At 41.8% G+C, this 12,309-nt stretch overlaps 1 protein-coding gene across 1 annotated transcript; it reads left to right on the top strand.

Moving 5' to 3' along the window:
• The first annotated feature begins 4,309 nt into the window (after positions 1 to 4,309).
• Positions 4,310 to 10,881, top strand: LOC106517677 (potassium voltage-gated channel subfamily A member 2). The gene is made up of 2 exons (XM_014008656.1): positions 4,310 to 4,517; positions 5,396 to 10,881. The coding sequence occupies exon 2, from the start codon at positions 5,534 to 5,536 to the stop codon at positions 7,028 to 7,030; it is 1,497 nt and encodes a 498-aa protein (XP_013864110.1). The 5' UTR covers positions 4,310 to 4,517; positions 5,396 to 5,533; the 3' UTR covers positions 7,031 to 10,881.
• Positions 10,882 to 12,309: the final 1,428 nt, after the last annotated feature.

Below are 12,309 nucleotides of genomic sequence, written 5' to 3' on the forward strand. Positions count from 1 at the left end.
AAAGCCTGTTTGTCAGGAAGCAGATCTGAGAAAGCATATACGTCTCCACCCTCGATAGGTGGAGGGAACTGTTTCATACGTGTGGAGAAAAAAATAAAATAAACAACCCATCACAGGTGTAAAAACAAAAACTCACGTCTCTGATTTCTGAACACAAATCGTTTTTAACTAATGAAGCTAACTGCGTAAAAAGTGCTTTAATGGCACTCAAAATTCACCTGAAATAAWGAAACTTGTTGGTGTGATGTCAAAACCTAGCCTCCCAAATGAGGGTCAGCCAGAGTCACACATTAATGCAACAGATGCTGACTTGGAACTAAACAAATCTTTGCAGATGAGATCAGTCACGTTGAGGGAGAAAGACTAAAAAAAAGTGATGTTTTGAGGCTTCAGTTGTCGGGTTCTATAACAGAGGACGATACAACCATYGCTCGTTTCTCAGGTGAGTCAGAGCGGCTGCTGTGACTAAAGGCAGCAGAGGTGACTGGATATCATTTTGATGGGGAAAGAGTTTTGATTCCTTGAGTCATTTGCAAAAAAAAAAAAAAAAAAAGGAAGAAGTCAGAGGGTTGTATCATCACACAAGCACGGTGACTTTGGTCCAGTAATGTACTGCAGCCTAGTTTGCCCTGAAATAACAAGTAGACCTGCAATTTCCAAAYGCTTCACTTTATTTCACGCATCAGCTCTTTACCAAAAAGGAGGGAGGGCCTGGCTTTGTCAAAGTCTCCAGTGGTGGAGTATGACACCCATAYGAAACATAAAGCCAGCCACGTTTCTTTTCAGAGCCTTGGCACATTTTTTAAAGCGTATCCGGTRCATTTTGATTTTTTTCTTCTCTTCCTTTTGTACTGAAGGTTTTTTATTTCCTGCATGACCTTGGTTTAATAACCCACTGTTCTCAAAGCAGCACTTACCTTGACTAGAATTTCTTTCCCTCGTATAGAAACCTTATATAAAGCAGCATTAGAGGATCCCTGCAATGACACTGACTCACTCGCTGACTCACAGTCCTTCCTCTCAGCAGCAGGATCGCTTACTCAACTAAATGTGACCAGAATGTTTTCATTTGTTTATGTATTTGTTTATGTGTCTGGGTAATATCATATCTTGTGGAATATAATTACTCATACGGTGTGGGGAAACAATAAGTCCTAACGTTCAAGTCGACAGAATGAACAGGTGGGTGTTTTTGACCAGTGTCCAACATGGGTGTGCGCTGCAGTGGACCGGTGTCCTTGCATCTCTCCTGGTGTCTGGCTCTCGTCCAGGAACTTCCCTCGCCCAGCAGTCTGAGTCCGCCCATCACGACTCAGTCCTTTCCTCCCTTCTTCCCTTTCACTCACAGCACTAAATGCTCTCCTCTGTTTTCATCTCTGTCCGAAAAGTACAGTTTGCTCCGAGGTTCACTGAGGACAAAAGATGTGACCCTTTATATCCGTTTACCTTTAACCACTTATGAGCCGCTATCCAGGTCTGATGGTCGTTCATCTTGAAAATAAAGTGAAAAGACATTTAACATTTTTTTCTCTAACGTTGTTTATGGGCGTGCTAAAGAACCTGTAGCTGCTGCAATGCAGCATCAATAAACAAAAAGAAAAAGAGACGATCACTCCCCGGGGACTGCAGGGATCTTATGTGCCTCATTTGTTTTCTTCACTACTTGTTGTTTTAAATTATTTTTCATCGTTTGAATCTTGAATTTTGATTCAGTCTTTTCCATTAATGGATAAAAACACATTTCAAAGTACAGAAAAGCCAAATGTATTAATTTTGTATCAATATCAAAATCAATTTCCCTTAATTCAAATCAAATTCCTCATTAAATCAAACTGTTAAAGTGCCTGTGACATCAATTTTTTGTAACAAACATGAAYGCATTTTTGGAAAGATAACATTGATAACATGTTGCAAAAYAAATTTCACGTCGCTGAGATGAACGGTTGATGAGATACAGGCATGTGAAGAAACAGGAAGTGATGTCAAAGGGGAATGTCAGCATGTTAATAGAGCATTGTTACAAAAGCTGACAACACTGACTGTAGAGAAGAATCTGACGCTTCTTTTTTTGATTATTTTTAGTCGCTATCAAAAAAGATGAAGAACAGTTGAAGTTGAAATAATTTCATTTTAATAAACAGAGACCAGCAAGTTAATTTTATTAATGAGTTCCCCTTGGATGTCACTTCCTGTTTCACTTTGGCTGAGCCAAATTCAAAAGAAAATAGGCCAGTTATGTGACAAAATGGGTAAAATCATGTGTACTATGTCAATTTTTCTTGTGTAAAGATGCTTTCTTTGACTTTTTGTATTTGAAGGGCACATCACAGGCATAAATCAATCATTAAATGGTTTATAAAAAGAGCTTGACTTCTGCATATTCCAATTCACTTCACATTATGCTTGCAAATCTTTATTTCATTGACAAATAATCCTAAAAATAAGAAAATAAGTCAAGTTTTGTTTCATTTTTTACATTGATTTAAATGTCTGCGAAAATACATTTCTTTTGCTTAAAATAAATAAACTCACAAGAAGTTTTCAGTTTCCGGTCATTTTTTAAAAATCTGTTGGATAATTATCCTTCACTCTTTTATTCTCATTAGCTCATTATTATTTCMTTTGATGCTACCAGTCTGTGTGCCAAAAAAATATCAGATGAGGGCAAGTCCAGAAAATCAATACCTCTTGGAAACAAATTCACTCTTGACACCTTCATTTTCCATCTTCCTCATTTTTTTTTCTCACTTCAAGCACTCAGAGTATTTTTGGTGCTTGGAGCTTTTACTTTTAATTACTGCAAACTACCTATATAATGCAAACTGAGCTTTGGAGCTAGCTTTTACAGTCATTGTAACAGGCCCGTGGCTTATAAATAATAGCTGCACTGCCACGAGGAACCGAGAAATGCCATTAAGAGATAGTAGGAGGTTTGTGTTGAAGGCAGACAGATGGACAGTGGGAAGAGGTTGGCAGCCAGGATGGTCTCAGGTCTGCCAAAAGTAACCTTGGCAAAGTCTCCTTCAAACCATCTTTCTGTCTCCCCTCATCCCCTCTGTTTCTCCTCATTCACCTCCACYTCCTCCAGAGATGGGGGATTCCCACTGATCTCTGGGTTTTCTCTCATGGTCTCTTCAGGACACTTCCATTCTCCATCGTCAAAACAACAATTTGCATCTGATCAGTTTTGTTCTTCTTTAAGAGTACACCACCAGGCTCACGGATGGAGGTTTCGCTCTATTTTTGTCCCCCTCCCATCTATTATTCATACAGCTTGTTGCCAGGAAAAAATTACAACAGTGACTGCTGTGAACACACAGCAAAGAGAGAGAAAGGGGGAAAAAAAGAGGAGAGTTGTTGCTTCTGTGCAGGCTGAGACACCTGAGGTAATTGAATCACCACAGTGTGATGTTTGTTGCAGCATGCAGAGATTTGTCTTTACGGAACAAGAAATATTTTCTGCCACAACAACACACCAATTGTTTGTAAGACTTGAAAACTTGTGAAAAAAGCCTTGCCATGTTGTGATTTAACAAAACAGTGAGGTAACAGCTGTTTGCCCTATTTTTTGCGACGTTTTAGAGAATAAACAGGGAAGAAGCTGTGTAGCCCCTCTGCAGAAGTGGGAGCCCCCCCATCAGCACCACATCTCTTGGTATGCACAACAGCGCCTGACTGCAGGTTTGAATACAGTAGCAACCACGAGCTTCTTTACCCACAACTGTTTCTGTCACTTAATAATAATCAAAATAAAATCCCCACCTCCTACCGAGCTTTGTGCGTCTGTGTGCGGGGGGCTGGCTTAGGGAAATTGCATAATCTCCAAGCCCACCACGACTTTCATGCATGTCGTTTCCAGTCAGCGTCTGGAGATGCGGCTCTGCCCACCATGCAGGCTTGCAGGAGGCTTTCTGCAGCTCACACTCTGGAGTCTTATGCTGATTTAAGAGTAGACATGGATGTTGGCCGGGTGGCACAGGTTTTCTGACAAGAGGAGTCGCTGCTTCATCCAGCTGTTTTTTTTTTTTTTTTTGAGGTGTTTAAGGAGGTTCTGAGCGCTCCTGCTTTTTTTCCTCGCTGCGCATTTTCTGCAGATGTTGTCTTTGTTAAGGCCACCTTTCCCCTTGCGCTTCTCTCGGGCGTGAAAGAGGATCGTTCTGCTGAGGCCAGCACTTTTTGGTTAATAAGGGGAGCACCTGCACCATCTCGAACGCCACCCCCCACCCGCGATCGCCATCCCACGACAGCCTACCCGGAGGACCGGAGTCAGGGAGGGAGGTGGGGTGGGGTGGGGTGGGGGGAAGCGAGGACACACCCGCACAGACTGTACGCGGTGTTCACGGCAAAGGATGCTGCAGACAACATGATAAGGTGAATACCATCGACYGTCTCCAATTGGAAATCCATTGCACCCCCCCTCCTTTCCCCTCCCCACTTGAGGACCTGCTTGTCACAGCTGGTTCCTGACTCCAGCGGGAGCATCAGCTCTCAGGCAGAAATGAGACAGAAACCTGCAGGTATGTCATCTTTTAAAAATCAARATAAAGCATATTTGTGTTTCCTCGGTTCAGATTATCACCAGTGTTTGCACAGCTGATGGATTTGCACCTCACTTGCATGATTAGCTCAGATCTGCAGTTATGCTGCCTGTTTTAGGATTTTTTTTAATGCTGTTTTATTTATTTTATTCATTTTTTTTATTCTTTGCAAAACTGTGGTTCTACTTTGAGAGTGATGATGTAGCCAGAAACACATTTTTCCYCCATCTCTATTGAAGCTAGTTATTTTCCCCCATGGATAAATTATTTATAGATGTTTTTGAATCTTTTAGTAACAGGCACCATTTCAAGTCAAAAATGCTCCCATTGAACTAAACAAAAGTCACTTTATATAAGCAGGCTGTGCATTATTTTGTCTTTTTATTTTATATTCTTTAGCTGGAACAGTATTTGACTTGTGTTTTGATTGTGTGTGTTTAGACTGCAGATACGCCTGTCAGGCTGCTGTCTGCATGAATTTAGTGTCTGCTGCATTGTCATACTCATGTTTTTTACTTGAAAAGGTATTCCCAGTCAGCTCAGCAGATATTATCTGTTGCAGTAGATCAGTGTCTCGTATTGAGAGTTTGTAGATAAGTCCTGACTTTTGCTGCATCAAATCATTTTATATGCAAGGTGAATTGCTTCTCTGCATATTAATTCAAGTGGAAATCAATTTTTTGAGGTAATGATTTCATGTATATTTTCTAATCTCATAAAAACATGTGTCGTTTTAAGGAGGAATGTTTTTGTTAGTTTTTATGAGCKCAACATGTCAGAACAAAGCAGAAGTGTTGAGTGCTGACTCATTTTTCAGATTTGCCTGACCTTGCTGTCTTTTCTCTCTCTGCCTGCAGTCAGGTCCTAGGTGACATCCTGTGGCCGTCAAGTCGACACAGCGCTGGCCGCCCCTCCCTCTCCCGGCTCCCACCTGCAGTTCTCCAGGCTGCAGGACCCAGACTCATTGAAAAGTGCAGGCCTCCTCCCCCTGCAGTATGACTGTTGCCACAGGCGACCCCTCCGACGAGGCGGCCGCCCACCCGGGACACCCGCAGGACTACGACCCAGAGGCCGACCACGAGTGCTGCGAGCGGGTGGTCATTAACATCTCAGGGCTGCGCTTTGAGACGCAACTCAAAACCCTCTCGCAGTTTCCAGAAACTCTACTGGGGGACCCCAAAAAGAGGATGCGCTACTTCGATCCCTTGAGGAACGAGTACTTTTTCGACAGGAACAGACCCAGCTTYGATGCCATATTGTACTAYTATCAATCAGGAGGTCGGTTGAGAAGGCCGGTCAACGTCACCCTCGATATMTTCTCAGAGGAAATTCGCTTCTATGAGCTGGGCGAGGAGGCCATCGAGATGTTCAGGGAAGACGAAGGTTTCATCAAGGAGGAGGAGCGGCCTCTTCCCGACAATGAGTTTCAGAGACAGGTGTGGCTGCTCTTTGAGTACCCAGAGAGCTCAGGTCCTGCTAGGATTATCGCCATAATCTCAGTCATGGTCATCCTGATATCTATTGTCAGCTTTTGCTTGGAGACACTTCCCATTTTCCGCAACGATGAGGATGAAATGCACAAGTCTCACGCGGAAGTGTTTTCACCCGAGACCAACACCACAGTAACCAGGTACACGTCCACCTACTTCACCGACCCCTTCTTTGTCCTGGAGACTCTCTGCATCATATGGTTCTCCTTTGAGTTTTTAGTGCGCTTCTTCGCCTGCCCGAGCAAGGCGGGCTTTTTTGGGAATATTATGAACATTATCGACATCGTCGCCATCATCCCTTACTTCATCACTCTCGGCACGGAGCTGGCCGACAGGGCGGAGGATGGTCAAGCGGGTCAGCAGGCCATGTCTTTAGCCATTCTCAGGGTCATACGATTGGTGCGAGTTTTCAGGATTTTCAAGCTGTCTCGCCACTCCAAGGGGCTTCAGATTTTAGGTCAGACCCTGAAAGCCAGCATGAGAGAGCTGGGCCTGCTCATTTTCTTTCTCTTCATAGGGGTCATCCTGTTCTCCAGTGCTGTGTACTTTGCCGAGGCGGATGAGCCCGAGTCGCAGTTTGAGAGCATCCCGGATGCGTTTTGGTGGGCCGTGGTGTCCATGACCACAGTTGGCTATGGTGACATGGTCCCAACTACAATTGGTGGCAAGATCGTGGGCTCCCTCTGTGCCATTGCGGGTGTGCTGACCATCGCCTTGCCAGTGCCTGTCATTGTGTCCAACTTTAACTACTTCTATCACCGTGAGACTGAAGGTGAAGAACAGGCTCAGTACCTGCAGGTCAATGTGGCCAAAGCTGACTCAGCCGAGGAGCTGAAGAAGAGCCGGAGTGGCTCCACCATCAGTAAATCAGACTATATGGAGATCCAAGAGGCTGTGAACAACAGCAACGAGGACTTTCAGGAGGAAAATCTTAAGACTGCCAACTGCACACTGGCCAACACAAACTACGTAAACATCACCAAGATGCTCACAGACGTGTAGCTGTCTGGTTTTCTCCCCATCAGAGGGGGACATGTGGAACTGAGCAACCGAATGGGAGAGATGTACACCCTGCCACCTTAAGTGTGATGGAAAAACAAGGCAATAGAATACAGAATGTTGGTGATGATTTCAAAAATGTCTTCACTCTTCAAAACTCAAACTTCAATTTGTTGCATGGAGTTGGCTTTGTCTGAGTGGCTGCTTAAAAAAATGCCATTACATACAAATGTTCTGCTCACAACAACAGGAGAAAAAAAGCGAAAAAAATAACGCGTTTTAGAAAATTTGCTGTCAAACAGGAAAAAGTTGTAACACAACACAAGTCCTGCTTTCGTTTCCCGTCCCATCACCCCTCATTTCTCAAGGCACATGCTCTGACACGCACTTTCCGAAGAACCTGCCATGCACTACATACGCTGCTTCTTGGAGCCAATGAAACAAAACTGTCTCATGCGTTACCATTTAGAGATAAAAAAAAAGATGTGTGATTATAAAGCAAGCCCACTCCAGCGCTGGTATGGCCCAAGGGTGACTTGTGACAAAGTTGGTGGTTAAGTACACCGTTATTTTAAGGATGAATGACAGCCATCAGCTCTCAGCTTATGGCTTGACATCTTTTATTCCCCCGTAGACATCAGTATCTGATGAATGACTGAGAATGGCCTTGAATTTTCACTGCTTTGGTTTTATATGTACTGTATATATTGCAATGCAAGCTTCCCCACCTTCATTCACCCAAGCTGGTCTTACTGCAGAGCTTTGAGACGACTTGAATGTTTCTTCTCATTTTGTATTTCACTGCTTCACAAATAGAGTACTTATCTGCATAGATAGGTAGCTTAACTGTGACTGAACTGATAGCCATTAGGTAGGCAGGTGGTGTAATTAGAAAACATAGTCAGTAGATTACTGCATGATTTTTTTTATCTCAATGAGAAGGTCCACTTGTTTCTTAACTGCCACTCGCTTCACCCGGTCACTGTATATCTGTCTGCACACTGCCTTCTGTACAAATCCACACTTTAAAAAAAGAATGCCTGTGGGTAGTTGTTACAACTGCCTAAAGCTGTAAGTGTGGAGCTTATTAGGATTAATCGTAAGGTTAAAAGGACGTGTATCAATATTAACATTCCATGTAGAAGTCATTGCCATTTAACGTTTGCCAGACTGCTACAAACTGAGCTGTGATTTGGGACGTCAACTCAAACTGTGTTTCTGGACTTTGATTRCAGCTGCAGAAGCGATGTATCTTTCACAGGTTCATCAAATAGCATCCTTGTGATCAAAATAGCAGCCTTTAAGGAATCGTGTATAAAAAAATCTTCCCTTTACCTGCCATTTATCTGGGTTTAAGCTATTCTCCTAGTCTTGCATGACCTTAAAAAGACACGTCTAGCATGCGTTTAAGCTCAAAGAGGAAGCCTTTAAGACAGAAAAAAAATGTTGCCGTAGGTATATTTATTACTTATATATGAACCAATATAAACTGTCAGAACACATTTAGAGTACACATAAGCTTTTATCGGAGAATTTATAAACACAGAAGGGCGATGTTTAAGAATAAGCARAAGCTTTTCCGCAATGTGCAGCTAATTGTCCTTTTTTAATAGTAATAATAATTGTTCTGAGCACTGTTCTTCGGTTTTAGAGCCTGTTCAGAGTGCCAAAGACACTCTCACTTGCCATTTTTAAATTGTCTCATTGTTTGGTGAGTTTTTTTAGATAACTTGACACATGCGCTGTAGCTGCAGACATTTCCTTCACTTAAATCAAGACTGCCCTATAGATAAATAGCTGTTTAAAGCACCTCTAAGCTTTTACACAGAGATGTTTATTGACATTACTTCAGTTGGAATCTAAATGGAGTCTAACTGTCCTCTGAATGAGTCTCTGATGCCAGAAGCGCAAATGTGTCTTTAAAGGTTGGCACCAAAAGTGAATTTGTTTCYGAGTCTAGGATCATATCCAGCTACGACTTTCCAGTTCGCTCAACACTGCCAAGGTGACGCCAAAGGCAGTAACATCAATAATGGGAGGCGATAATTAGCAGCAGCGTAGCAGATACTGTCTGACCCAGCGATTATCCGACGCGTCTCAGTGTCTCTTACCTTTCTGCATCTCCCTGCAGATGTTCTGTAGGGTTAGAAAGGTGATGGGTTGGAAGGAGGTGTGTAGCAAGAACCGCCTCAATGAATTCTGTGGTTGCAGGATTTCCATCTTTGTTGTTTCATTTGGCTCGCTGCATTCTGAACCTGCAGTAACAAAGTGTTTCAATGCCATCGCTGCCAGTTTGTGCTCAGGATGCATCATCCAACTGCCTGACATGAGGCTTCTTCAATCGTCTCTGTCCAAATTGGTTGATTTTTAGAGATTTTTACTTTTATTTAATTTTATTTATTATTATTATTATTTTTTATTATTATTTTTAATGTTTTGAAAGWAGTTTGAAGGCAAAATGCAATATAAAATGGTCAATAACTTGAGGTAAGATGAAATTAGGTAGCTTTTTAGCAATACCCACATACTTTTTAGGTGAAAGAGTTCTTTGTGACAAAATATGCATGTTATTTAAATCAAACTAAAATCTCATTGATCAACCGTTGGGTACATATTTTGGTGTGTAGATGCACAATGAAGACTTGTGATTATCTTTGATAAATAAGAAAGCGACTGAATGTCACTGTCATAGCAYGGTCGAGCAGCTGCATTAATGCAAAAGCCATTTGCATATTTGTAAATGTGAGACAAACACAACTTAACATGACCAAAAAAAAAACTGTTGTCTATGCATGCAAGTGCACCACATCTAATTGTCTTCATTCTTTTTTTTTTTTTTTTTTTTTTGGTGGACAGAAGCAATGATACATGTTAACGTTTTAACATTTTTCTGTTGTGTTTGACATGGTGCATGTCACTGTACCTTTGCAAAATTCAGATGTAGCAACTCACACCGGAGATCACAACATTGTAGTTTAACGTCCACAATTATTTCTGTTTAAAGCACAAAAAGGAGCAGAATCATCCAAATCAAAGTGTAACCATGTAGTACGGTTTTATGGAGAGGACCACGGTCTCTGAGAATAAAATCTGTCAACCACTGAGGGACCCGCCAGCAAATCCGCTCCATGAGAAGAGGTCCTGCTGTGAAAATACAGGGAAATCTATGCAGAGAATGATGATAAGCTGGAAATTTATGTGAGAAAAGGAGATTTAGGTTAAAATTTATTTTAATGGTTTGTCAGGCATTCGTTCCATTATTTAAAAAGTTGTCAGGGTATTTGAAAGGAACCTCTTGAGCACAAAATAAATTAAAAAAAAATAATGTGAATATTAGCTTTCTGAGATTCAGGTTTCTTTGAAATGCCAGGTCAGCTCTCTGTAACAAACCGCCTCTCTTACTTACGAGACACTAGATGCAATCTGTGTGGAAGTGTGTTCGAAAAACCGACGTTCTTTTTGTTTCTTTTGACCCTGGAGCCTGACATTGTTGCGTCCACTGAAACAATATGTACAGCTCTTCACCTCACCCCTGTCCTCCTGTATCATTGAGGCCTAAAAACACACAACAGTGCTGATGCAGTGGAYGGTGAATTTTCTTTCTGTGAAATGAAATGTGGAGGAATAATGTACATAATCATGAAATGGACGATGGAGAGGAAAAAAAGATGTACTACATACTGTATGTGAATTTTGAATTTAAAACATAGTATTATCTGCACTTTACAACAAAAAAGGACAATCTAAAGATGGGATAACCATGGGAAATAAACAAAAATACTTTTAATCCTTCCAAATGATCATAACCATGAYAAAAAATAATAATAATGAAGCCAATAGTTATTCAAATGAAACTGTTGTCAGTGTGTTTATTGATTGTGGGTAATTTTTTTCATGTTTTCAGCTCAGGGGAACGTGTTTTCTTAAACATTATCACACCAACCCCGTTTTCTCACAATGCTCACACGGTCTGCAACTGATTTGAGGCTCTAATTTTAGCCGAAGAGCATCTGCGCTGATTTAAAATGCCACAAATCTATCAAAGGCCCGTTTGTTGTTATTCTTAGGACAGCCAGCGTCTTTGTAGCCACAGGCGGTGTAGAGGACATTTTCAAACGCCTCCTGGTATCTTCAGCTTCTGCCTCCCTTTAAGTGCACGGTAGATGCTCTCTGCAGTTTAAAAAAAGCGAGCAGGGTGTTCTATTAATAGCCTTTTTCATTGGAGAAAAAGATAGAAGGAGGAGGAGGAGGATGTATCTGAGCGGAGACGGAGGCAGGAAGAAAAAGTGGAGGAAAAAAGAAGATGCTTACGTGGTCAGATTCCTGAAGAAATTCTTCAAAGTGACCTCTCTTTGGTTCTGTAATTCTGTTACCGGTGGGACAAACTGTGAGAAAAGTCAGAGAAATTCACGGATTTTTAGTTATTATTATTTTTTGTTAAAGATTCATGTTTTTTATAACTTAGAAATCTATGAGTTTTGAAACAAAACCAGCTTTAATTCTTTGCCTGGGTGGTTGTGTTTTATTCCTGAGCTTCCATGATATGTTGTTAGCCTTCTGCCACTTTATCTCCTGCCATCTTTTGTCAGCTTGTGGCGAGCAGGAACACTCAGGGCTTTCGATGCCGTGGAGCTCCAGCTCTGCTTTAGTCATTAGTCTTGCTTTGATCCGGCAATGCTCTGCAGCACGCTGAGGCTCGCTTCGCAGAAACCAGGACAAAAATATGGAAAGCCGGATGGGATTGAAGCCTTCCTGCCAACAACACTGTCCTGCTGCAGGTGTCCACCTCCGTACTCAACACTGTAGCTGTTATTTACAAGGTGGTGTGAGTGTCTGTGTGTTGTTTGTCAGGGATGCCCACAGGACCGTGGCTGGGGAACCATACGGGCTTTCACTGTACTTACCAGCTTGTAATTAGTCAARAAGCACTGAGGGACTTGGAGCTAATCTAACAGGGCTGCCCTGGCACCAYAAAGCACCTCAGTACAAGGAGGTGTTCAGCTTTATTTTCCACATTAAAACCTGCTCTGTCAGTCAGGGGAAGTGGAACCCTGTGARAAGGTTAAGTTTTGTCACATTTAAGTTTAAGTTTGAGTGATTCAAGAAGAATTTTAATGTTTGCTTTAACGTTCAGTCGTGAAAAAAGTGGAAAAGAAAATTTAACTGCCCTCTAGTGGTGATGTGCCATGATGATTTGAGATTTGGTTTTCTGCCTAACACCATTTCATAGTCATCAGTAGTGATTAAGCACGTTTTTTTTTAAAAAAGAGACCATATAAAAC

This window comes from Austrofundulus limnaeus, unplaced genomic scaffold (genome assembly GCF_001266775.1).
Source record: "Austrofundulus limnaeus strain Quisiro unplaced genomic scaffold, Austrofundulus_limnaeus-1.0 Scaffold51, whole genome shotgun sequence".
NCBI classification, from domain to species: domain Eukaryota; kingdom Metazoa; phylum Chordata; class Actinopteri; order Cyprinodontiformes; family Rivulidae; genus Austrofundulus; species Austrofundulus limnaeus.